The sequence below is a fragment of the Diceros bicornis genome, chromosome 22 (assembly GCF_020826845.1).
Source record: "Diceros bicornis minor isolate mBicDic1 chromosome 22, mDicBic1.mat.cur, whole genome shotgun sequence".
Lineage (NCBI taxonomy): Eukaryota > Metazoa > Chordata > Mammalia > Perissodactyla > Rhinocerotidae > Diceros > Diceros bicornis.
Genome location: NC_080761.1, coordinates 21147912 through 21159212, shown reverse-complemented (window position 1 = coordinate 21159212; position 11301 = coordinate 21147912). Strand labels below are relative to the sequence as shown.

General features: G+C 41.8%; 1 protein-coding gene across 1 annotated transcript; it reads right to left on the bottom strand.

Moving 5' to 3' along the window:
- Positions 1 to 428: 428 nt before the first annotated feature.
- ZFAND5 (zinc finger AN1-type containing 5) lies at positions 429 to 10329 on the bottom strand. The gene is made up of 6 exons (XM_058565649.1): positions 9819 to 10329; positions 5357 to 5516; positions 4817 to 4928; positions 4073 to 4176; positions 1386 to 1511; positions 429 to 663 (listed from the first exon to the last, which is right to left on the bottom strand). The coding sequence occupies exons 2-6, from the start codon at positions 5505 to 5507 to the stop codon at positions 515 to 517; spliced, it is 642 nt and encodes a 213-aa protein (XP_058421632.1). The 5' UTR covers positions 5508 to 5516; positions 9819 to 10329; the 3' UTR covers positions 429 to 514.
- Positions 10330 to 11301: the final 972 nt, after the last annotated feature.

Here is an 11301-nt window from a genome sequence, read left to right as displayed (position 1 = left end):
AAAGGTCTGATCCTCCTTATATAAAGCTTTCTTCCTGCTTCCAAAGAACATGTTGTGGAAATTAACAGGGTGAAGTTTAACTATGGTAGAAGTAGACTGCCAGTCCTTTTCTGGTGTACCATTTTTTTAAAAAATACAGGCACATAACACTAGCCAAAGATTATACCTTGATTACATTCCCAAAAGGCAGATATGCTGCAAACATGCAGAGATTTCATGTATTTTGGCACGTGGAAACTAAATTTTGTCCCTATTATCTGTGTATTTCAATTTGCTGTGCAGATATTCATCCAATTTATTCAGGGGAGGGCATCTACATTTTGTAGGGCTGTATCTATCCAATTCTGCCTGTAACAAACACCCAAACATCCTAAAATATCAATTATAAGACAGACAACTGTAAAGTAAAACTCTGGAGAACATCAAAGGAAAATGGCCATGCATCTGCTCTTTAATGTTTTCCTACCATATATTAAAATAAAAACAAAGTTTCAGTCTCTTCACAAGTACTAATTTATATTCTCTGGATTTTTTCAGCCACAACAACTGGATTCTCTTTTCTGATTTTTGCTGCAGCTTCTGCTTTGTAATCATATGGACAGTTGTGCTTGTCAGAGTAACGGTGAAGTCCACAAAACAAATTTCCACATCGGCAGTCAAACCCTGTACACACAAGAGGAAGTAGAGTCACTTGGGAACTTGCAGCAATTAAAAGAAAAAAAAAAAGCCTTAGTCACTAGAGGAAAGGAACCAGATTTTCATGGCTCTTTGCAACATGAAAGACAGACAAAAGTCTGTCACTTCAAATTGTGAAAAAGCTTTTAACCTCCTTTGATACGGTGAGAAATTCAAATAACTTCTTCCATGAATTCCCAGAGATATCACCCAGGATAAAAATTACATAGGCTTTGGAGTCAGGCTGACCTGGATTCAAATCCTAGTCCTACCACGTTAACTGGATAATGTTTCCTCAAGTGAAAACTAGGGAAAGTCAACCATGAAGTTGAGATTTAAAAGAAACAATTAAAAAGTATCCAGAACATTTTGTGCCTGACTCAAAGTAGGTGCTTACTGTTTAGTTCAGCTACCTTTTGCCCAGGAGAACAAAGGAAAGAATCAAAAGGGATAAATTTGTATTAATCCAATAAAAAAGTAATTCAGAAGGCCTGAAGTTTAATCAAGGGTTTCATATCATTAGAGAGACAAATGTAAATCAAATCCAACTTCTCCCCACTATCCCCCTTTCTAGTCCACTCTGGAAACTTGATATTCCTGAAAGCTGGGCTTTTTGTTTTGTGTTAAGACCAACCAGTCCCTTAGGGACCAGAAGCTCCTTGTTAAATCCTAGCAGTAAAATATACACTGTCTTTCGTGTTCTCTAATACCTGTAAGGCCAACTTTCTTTCTGCACATGAAACATCTGTTTTTCTTTGGTTTGGGCAACTCAGGAGCTTTTTCTTCACTTTGAGAAGTACTGGGCTGAGAAACTGATGGACTGGGCTGAGTGACAACTGAAAAACAAGGGTAAAAATTAGAATTTTGTCAGGAGTTCATGGGCTGACAATCATCTAAATCAAAAAAATAAAACAATTAAGAAAGACAGTAGATTCTTAGTGAAAATATTTAAGACAGCTTTCTTTTTTAAAAACATGTACTTTCTATTTAAACAGAATCTTCTACTTTAATATCAGAATTTATTTCAAATCTGAGAATTTCTTGTCAAGCAACATACCACTATTTGCTCCTCTCAACTTTGTAAAATGATCACTCAAATTCCTTTAAACTCACTCTTAACAGCCACTACTAGAAAACAAAATCCTAATTCTAAATTTTAAAGACCTGGGAGATGTTGGCCATATGCTCGGTTTTTCCATATCACAATTGCCTAAATGCAAACTCCATAATTAGGGCAGTTTAAATTCACTACTACTCAGTAAATAAAGTTGCCAACTTCTGAGGTACTTGGCTATGAAAAAGTCCTTTTGGTTTTATACTGATAGAAAAGATTGTGTAGATAAAACCAGCAAACTTTGAGAAGTTAAGACCTAAACCATTAATCCCTAATTGACTTCAGATCCCAAAATTTCACAATAATCATATCTGCCATTTTAACAAGTGTTTTATATTGTCATCAATAGAATATCTGGAAAATTTTTAAAAATTTTTCTTTTCAAAGATTAGCAAACATTGTCTTTAGGACAATTTAAGTACTTGTGAAGTTTTGATTTTAGACTATTAAGAATTCCATAGGCAAAACAAGATTTTTTAAAGCACAGCTTTTACTTACTGTGTAATACTTATGTAAAATGGGTCCAAAATTTAGAGAATGAGAGATATGATCTACTTTAAAAAGCCCTGTTTTTCTACCTAAAAGGGCTTTAAGTTTTAGTTCAGAGGCTTTGGAATCAATCACAGTCATGTCAACAGAATTTGTCAACACGATAAAATTGCAGATTACTGTATTAAAGCCCACATTACTAAGTTCTTTAAAACAAAATACCAAATATAGTTCTACTTTTATAAAATTCAACCACACCAGAACCACTGCAAAATCTTGAGTTTTAATATTAATCCAAACCCCAACAGCAAATGTAGGCAATGCTAAAATTACTGCCTAAACAATATGCCAGTACCAATGCTATTAGCATAAATTCAAACTCTAGAGCAAGCTGATTGGTTTGATGACAACTTACTCTAAAATCTCCCCAAATTTATAATTCACTTGCATCAGTAAGATATCCAGTGAGATTAATAGCCTAATATTAGACTAACAGAATAATAACCCACCTACTACTTATTCCTAACAATCTGCTATGGCTACCCTAATATAATTTTTCCTGATGAGATATGGGTAAATAATAATCATCGATGGGAACAGTTTGGCAGGGGAGGTGGCATGACAGCCATTTCCTTGACCATATCTGCAAACTGAACAGCGGTTGCTAAGACACATAAGGAAGAAGGGGGGGGGAGGAAGAGAAAAATGATACAAAAAAGGCAAAGTGCAGCAAACTACAGAATGCCTAAGAAATAAATAATGCAGAGACTAGCTACAGATCTCACCCAAGAGTATTGTTCCAAGGTCAGAGTAATTTTGTGTAAAGAAACTCCTCACAAACACACAAATGTGGTTAGCTTTTCCAGAAAGATAAAATTCATTTCAAAATACCAAACATGGATTCACCTGCCCAACTTACGAATTTTCACTTTAACTTGATAAATTAAGATTGATACAGTTCACATAAGCTTGGCTATGCGATGTTTGCAAAAGCCTCCAGAGCAGACTGCATATCCACTGACACTATTTCCTCACAATCAAGTTTCATATTGTGTTCAGTCAACACTGTACCAGGAAATGAACTGATCAAATGAACTATGTGCACTCTAGAGTAGGCAGATCCTAGTTCTAGAGCCTAGCACAGATAATTCAAACAAGTCAACCTTCTGGCAACATCAGAGCACTTCTGGTTGTGCTATGTAAGTTAAGCACAGACTCAAAGTCACTATCTAACGAAAACCAAAATGCCTTTCCATACTGAGTTTTAAACTCCAACAAGATATGATCGCGAGGGATCCTATACTTCTTCAACTTGAAAGTTTCTTTTAATGTTCAGTATGTTCTTTTGAGTCTTTTCCACAATATTGACAACATCAAGACTGAAGAGTTATTGCTTTTGACTATAAAATTTTTCTTCACGGCTTTGAAATTTAACATATATAATTTCTTTTGTGTTTATGAATAATACCTTTTCTAATGATGTAGATATCTTTAAAACAGAATGGTAAACTACCTTCTAAGTTTATTAAATTCTTAAGACTTCCAGTCTTCGGATTATAAACTTTGCTGATTTGTGGGTGTGGGGGCCAGGGGGGACAGGAAGAGAACAAAGAAGAGAGTAAAGAGTGACTCTTGTACACTTCAAGGTACTTGAAAGATAGTGGTTCTTGCTTGGCCTCTATTTTATAACTCTCTCCCCTCTTTGGTCCTTCAATGGGAAGAAAAGAATCCACCCACCAACCTTCCTTGTACTAACAAATCCAGAACTCAACTAGTATTAAACAAAAAGCATACCTGGCTCTGACACCTCTGTTTTCGGGGTAGTTATTTTGTCCTCTCTTGAAATGCTCATTTCTGTCATTTGCTGAGTTACAGGCAAGGCAGCCACAGGCACATTTCTATTTGAGTTCAAGCAAACATTTTTAAAAATGTTAAGAGTACTTCTTTGTGAGATAATGAGTTGTCAGTTCAACTTTAAATTATATATTATTTCCAACATGATCAAACGGAGCTAAATAATCTAAATTTTTAAAAGGATATTGGATGCCCAGCACAAATGGTTGAGTAAAGAAAGCTACTTGATAAATGGCTCATCAATTCAAGGCTGCATATTTGTATAGGTTATGATGTTCTATTTCAGCCAACTAGCAATTTTTAGCTGTGCCTGTAATTTGTTTAAGGGCAAAAGGGGCAGCTTTGCCAAAATGCCTTGTGTGGCATTGCAATAGTCTGCAGAGCCTCAATTTTTACAATCCCTACATCTCAATTACAGGGAAACAAAAGCACAGCTTTCTCAACACAGCATCCTTGAGGGTGTTATGAAGTGCATTATAATCTACATCTTTACTCAATGACCTACATCATCATATATTACAGGACACTGGAATCCCTCACTATGCAACACATGCAAAGCCAAGGGCATCTGACATATTAACATCCTTATTACATATTAACATTTGTAATTATAATGGTATGGATAGCACAGATATCTTTATTTCCTCCTCCTATTATCATAAAAACTCAAATGCTCAATCTTACCTTGATTTTTCAGATGTGCTGCCAGCAGCACCTTCACAGTTGTTTAAACTAGCGTCTGCTCTTTGTACAGATGCAGAATCTGAGGTAGGACTGTTGGAACCACTAGCTGTCCCTATTTAAAAAAAGTATTTGTAAGCAACAAAGCAACACTACAAACACTGGCTATCATGACTATTAATAAGTAACAAATACTTGCATTTAATTAGGTTAGTGATTTAAGCACTTTCACTGTGCTGCAGAATCCTATACTTGTGAGTATCCAAACAAAAATATATATAAAAAAGTCATATCCATTGAACACAAGTATGAAACAAAACCTCAAAAAGGAAATTGAAAAAGCTAGTAGATGCTTGTGGACAGTCATTCATTCCTGATGGAGTCAATGCCAAGTACTTGGGCTCTGGCTTTAACTTCAAGCTTTTCTCAGGTCTTCTCTCCTTAGGCTTTCATCACTGATTCTCAGCCTTAGGCCCCAATTCTTGGTTCTATGTTTTCTATCCATCAGCTCTTCAAATGGGTTTTTCCTTGGAAACAACTTACCCATTGGGCTCATTCTGCCACTATTCTGCTGCCTCTGAAGATGTTCTTTGTAGCAAACAGAACACATTCCATTCGTCCTAGGATTCCCATAAAAGCCACATCCTGTACTGCAGAGCATGGGCCCTGGGGTCTGGTTAGTTTCCTGAGCCATAGTTCTCTGCTATAAACAAAATGAAAATGAAATTTTAGAAACTAGCATGTAACCAAAATCAAATCACTAAATTAATATGAAAAGCACCAGTGTACCTTTGTTATTTCTAAGCACCAAGTCTGTTTCTAACAAAGGCCCAAATTGTGTTAATCATTAAAAAGGGTAGGCAATGAAAATTATGAATTATGTAGTTGCCTTTATAAAACAAAGGGCATGAAAGGAACTGTGTTTTAGCTTGGTAAATAATGAACTATAATGACTTCACATTCTATTTAGGACAAAAACAAATTCTATCATTAAACATTAAAATGTATTATTTTACCTGACACTATTGTTCTTTGTTTCAATTTCTGAAAAGGTCACTCTGCCAGATATCAGAATTATGTTTTAATCAATTTGGGCATCTGGTATCTTTAAATCACTTTCTGCTCTCCTGCACTATAGGCAGACCAAATCTGCTGTTTTTACTTCATTGGTTAAAATATATTAAATGGAACCTACAACTGGAAAAAAAAAAAGTCTATGATAATCAGAATTTATTACTGACTCTCGATATCTACTAATGGTTTTTTAAACTATCTGTGTATTGGATGTAGCTCTAAAGCTTTCTCATAGCTAACATCTGAACACATTTGGGCCCCACTAGTAATTCAACAATTCTGCCATGGGGCAGACAATCTGTACTTTTAAAATGTTGCAACACCTTTAGAGAAGACTGAAAAGAGCTGGTAGATCACCTAGCCCTACTTGTTACCTTGGCACCAACAAGTGAAGCTCTTTAAGAATTTAGGAATCAGCTGGTTACAAAATCCCTTTTATGTTCTACATTTGAGGTGTGAATTTTGGGTCTGAGTATTTTCAAGTCAGTGCCTAGAAACCTGCAATGTACTAATTATCAGCCACAGATTTCTCAGCCAAAGGCTCGAGCTACTAAAACGTTTAACAAGTGCTTGTGTTCCTCATACCAGAAAATAATGAAACCTTTCCAAGCTTAATTTCAATATAGCAAAGTAAAGCAATATAAATATATAACTTTTAGTAACGGCAATATTTAATGCTAGATTACCAGAAAGAACTTTATACAGCAAGCATATCTTTGGCTTTTCCAAAAGCCTTGTAAAAATTAGCACAAATATAGTAATGTTTTGCTCAATTTAGTAAATTTTAAGAGAAAATACACATTATTCAAGAAAAATTAAAAAAAATCGTGGAGGATTTCTATGTCATCTTCAAGTATGGAGGAATGTACAAAAAAGCACATATTTGAGAGCATTTAATCAAAGGAAGATGATGTGCTATAACTTGTGGTCACTGTCATTTAAACTTATCTTAATGTCGATAATTGAGGTTACTTATGATTAAGTAATGAACATTTCAGATAAGCGCAAGAAAGTACTTCAAGCTAGAGCTTGTCATCTCCTAGAATTTCATATGGCCTTTTCAGACTATCACATACTAGAACAGACCTGTTAGTGAGTTATTAAACACAATGTTTTAACAAGTACTAACACTTTTTACCAAAATTATAAAAGGGGGGTAAGAGAACTAACAACTTTTGACCAGGCCAGAATCCTGACAATTATTCCCCCAAACATTTAAATGACAGTAATCTTTCCTTTTGTTAGCAAAAAGACACCATATATCAAGCTTGAATATATTTCAGCTGACCAAGCATGTATGGAGAGTGACCAATATCCACAACTTACTTCAAACAATGCTACTAATTTAGTTGTGGCTGTCTCTTTAAATAGCAGGTGGAATTTAGCTGACTCATTTTGGAGCAGGGTAGTGTAAACACTTCAACATCACTTATGAAGTTTATTAATAAACGTTTTCAGCTGGGTTTCTAAACCTTTGACTATAATATGTGCAAAAAATGCTTCCAATAATAAATTATGTATGCATTTGCATGCCCACCATGCAAAGCGTGTGACTCTTTGCCCTATGCAAAAAGTTGGGCCATTCCTTGAAGCTAGCTTAAGAATTATGCTAGCTCACACTTTCAATACTAGCTTCCAGTGTCATCTGACAGTGGCTTTAGAATAGGCCTAAGTTTAAGAGTCAATCCACAATAATATTATTTAACCCAATTCTTAAAATCTTTTATTTTATATAAATAAAATGAGGAGGGATCTCAGCCAGTGATTTCATCCACTTAGACATGCAGAGTATTCCACTTTTCCTTCTTCAGAAAACGTATCTACCTTCAATTCACTATAAATAGACTCCAACTCTGAGACATAAGAAACACCAAGACAGTAGTCTCCTACATGGCTTCCCATCTTGTAGATTCCTTCCCCCCACCCCCAGAAACTCAGCTTTTAAATGCCATCACATGTGCACAGCTTGCCTTAATATTTCTCAGCAGCTTAGATCACATGGGCAGGCGCTTCAGCCTGTCACAAGGCTGCAATGTGACAGGCTGAGCTGGATGGAGGCTCTCACATAAAGCCTAGTCAACAGGGGCCTCTGAAATCAGCTTCTATTTATATCTCAGAGCCTGCCAACTCCTACACAACCCAAGAACTAAGCAAGCAGCGTTCATATATCTGCTACAATAAGAAAACAAAACAAAAAGATGCCATTAAGGCTGCCACAGTTTTTTCTAACGTAGAAAGGGCTAGAGAGGGCTAGAGAACAATCTCAAATCCAATCTAGCATCATTAATCCCTCGTGAAGCCAAAATGGTCAGAGTTGCTTATAAAAGCCAAGCACAAGAGAGAGAGCATCAAGGCAAAAAGAATTCTCAGGTTTAGTAGCAATTTTTTTTGGAGGGGAGAGAGGGAGTTCACTATTAGGTACTGTTTCCCTCCTACTTGGCAAAATTTCAGAAGAATACAATACCATTACTATTTAGTACCTTTCCAATTGCTAGAAACTTGAGCATTCATGTGTCAGCTCTATCACGTATAGCTGAAATGTTTTATAATTCGTAGAGCTGAAAAGTTTATTTTTATAATTTGCGACTTCCTTAATTTATAGCTTGAAAAAAAAACTAAAACTTGGGCATGCAACTGAAAAATTCGCCTCAAACATGAATTTAAAAAGGCTTTCATACCCATGGAATTCAGTTCTTTCAGGCGCACATGTTAAAAGATGTTAACAATGCCCACTCACCTGGAGTTGAGACCCGAGTTCTAATCTCTAAACTATCTCTAAACCAGTGACCTTAGGCAAGTCCTGACTCTCCAGATTTCAGTTTCCTCTTTGCCAAATGGAGATTAATGATTTTTAAAGGCTCCTTTCCAGGCTTAATCTCGGGCCTTAGAGATAGAAAATCGGGAAGAACAAACTACAACAAATCCTTTAATTGTTTTTGGACATTTTAAGAAAAAACTCGAAAGATAAAATTATCATATTTTCACCAATTCAGTTCTGAAATACTTTTCAAAAATAAGTAAAATGAATTCCATTTAGTTTTTAAAAAAAAATTTGTCAATTTCCTGAACGCCAAGTTTAACAAGAGGGGCTCTGTGACCCATATACTACTTTACCCTAATATGTCCTTAGATCAGATTCTCGGGAGGCATTCAATCAATAAACATAACCTGGGCCTTTCCCCCAAAACACAGCTCCACGGAATGCGTGGAAGGAGAGCAAAGAATTTCACGTTCACCAGCCTAAACGCACGAAACAAAGAAAATACTCCATTTCCCTCATGAAAGGGACCTTGGGCGAGAAATGCAGCGACGCAGGGAAAACTAAAACACGACGACAGGGAAAGCCCCCTCACCCACGTTCCAGCGGATGAGAACAAGTTCGGGTCCCACTGGTCCCCCATCCCTCTCCGTAAGACCCTCCAAGCAAAGGCCTGGCTCAAGAGAGCCCAGCAGGGCCTTCTCCAAAAATCACTGAGTCATGCGCAGCAGCAGCTCCGCGGGCCGGGCCGACCCCAACGCTGCCGGCCCCCATCGACCCCCGGGCCTGTTCGGCTCCTCCGAAGAGGCGGCGGAGAGCCGGGGGTGCGGCGAGCAGGGGCCGGGGGCGCGGCCGCCGCCACCGCCTCTTTGTCTCTCCCGGTCGGGCTGCCCGCGCCGGGGTAGGCCCGGAGCCCGAACGCCCGGAGCCCGAACTCCCGGAGGCCGCACGCCGGGCATTGTTCCCCCGCCCGCGCGTTGCGAGGAGCCGGGCCTCGGGCCACGACAACAGGATGACGCCTCCGTCTTTGTACTTCCTGAGCGTGCCGGCTCCCCTCCCTCGGACGCCGCCATCCGCGGCCCGCTCGGGCTTCGCTAGGGTTCTGGTCCCCCGGCTCCCACCCCCGGGGGACCCGAGCAGCCGGGCGCCCTCCCCCAACCCCGCACCACTCACCCAGCGGGGGCAGGAGCGCAGGAGCCGGGCTCGCGCGGACGCCGGCGCGGTGGGGCCGGGCCAAGGCCTCCGGGAGGAGCGAGCCGGGCGCCCTGGAGCAGCCGCCGCGGGCCGGGAGCGGGTGGGAGCCGCAGGCGGAGGTGGCGCCGCCGCCGCCGCGGGGTCCTCCTTTGTTCCTGCAGCAGCACCGAGCGTGGCCGGGACACGCCGGAGCTCGGGAAGTGGGAGGAGGGAAGCGGGGGGGGGGGCAGAGGAGGAGGCGGAGGGAGGACTGCAGGCCGCGGCGGCTAACGCTGCTCGCGGCGCTCGCCCGTCGTCGCCTCACGCCTCCACCGGCGGCGGGCAGGGCCGACTCCGAGGGCGAGCGGGGCGTGCGCTGCGAGGCCTGGGCGCCGCGAGGGCCCGCTAATGGCGTTCTCCGTCGCTTCTGCTACGACCGGGGCAGCTGCGCGGCTCCAGGGAGCGAGCTAGCCCCAAGTCGACACGCACACAGGTCCACGCTCCAGCCGACTGACGCGGTCCCTCCGCCCGCTGCTCGGGCAGTGAGGGAAAGAGGGCGGCAGGGGGCGGAGTTTGTGCGTCAGCGAAAACCCCGTCGGCGGCGGCGGGGAGCGCGATGACGTCACGTGCTCGACGCCCCGCCCCGGCACCAGTCACCGGCTCCGGGAGGCGGGGCGGAGCCTGACCGCGCTGATGTCGCGCGGAGCCAAGTCACTGGCCTGGCCACCGGCCTCAGGGTGGAGCTGGAAAGAGCGAGTCCTGTGGAGGATGCGTTTCTATTTTTAACCCGATTGTCCGCCCTCAGTCTCCCTCCTTCCGATTTTCTCACTCAAGCCCGCTTTTAGCTCTCCGAGTTCTCACGCTTTGTCTCGGGCCGTTGGTAGACATTTCCCTTTCCTCCTTATTACCCCCAGCCCCACCCCCACCCCTCCGGAATGAGAAGGATTCGCATCGAGAAGACAAAAAGAACTGCTGTATGGCTTCTGGGTCTTCTCGCCTCCTGATGAAGCCTCCCCCCGCCCCGTCCCCTGCCACCCCCTCTCGGTTCTCAAGTCCAGCCTGAGCCTTGCGCTGACGCCGGCGCCGCCGGGAAGGAGCGGGGCGGACGTGGCTCGCCCGCTCGCTCGCCAAGGTCACGGGTGGTTGTGCAGAGTCAGGAAACGCTCTGCCGACTGGCTGCCAGTCCTTGGCCCCGGCGTCGCTGTTCTGAACAAACTGTTTTGGCCAGCCTGTAAAAATCCCTGGAAATTGACTATTCCAGCAAAGCGTCGTTCACTGGGAAAGCACCAAATGTTCTGCTCAAGAAATGGAGTTAACGGACAAACAAGCTAGACCTGAGGCAGAGATCAGAAAGAAGGAGACGCAAGAGGAAGTTCAAGAGGGGGTGAGATATTAGGCAGGCAATTCAGAAAGGAGGCACAGGGCCTGAGCAGTTTGAAAGGGTGAGTTAACTCAAAACACAGAGCCTTTTCAAAGCACCGAC

Excerpts from the sequence above, each read along its gene's own strand:
- ZFAND5 (XM_058565649.1), bottom strand. The coding sequence starts at position 5,507 with ATGGCTCAGGAAACTAACCAGACCCCAGGGCCCATGCTCTGCAGTACA. Across the intron at positions 4,929-5,356 it reads TGGCAGAATGAGCCCAATGG|GGACAGCTAGTGGTTCCAAC; the intron begins GTAAGTTGTTTC and ends TTTTTTAAATAG. Across the intron at positions 1,512-4,072 it reads AACAGAGGTGTCAGAGCCAG|TTGTCACTCAGCCCAGTCCA; the intron begins GTATGCTTTTTG and ends CTTGTTTTTCAG.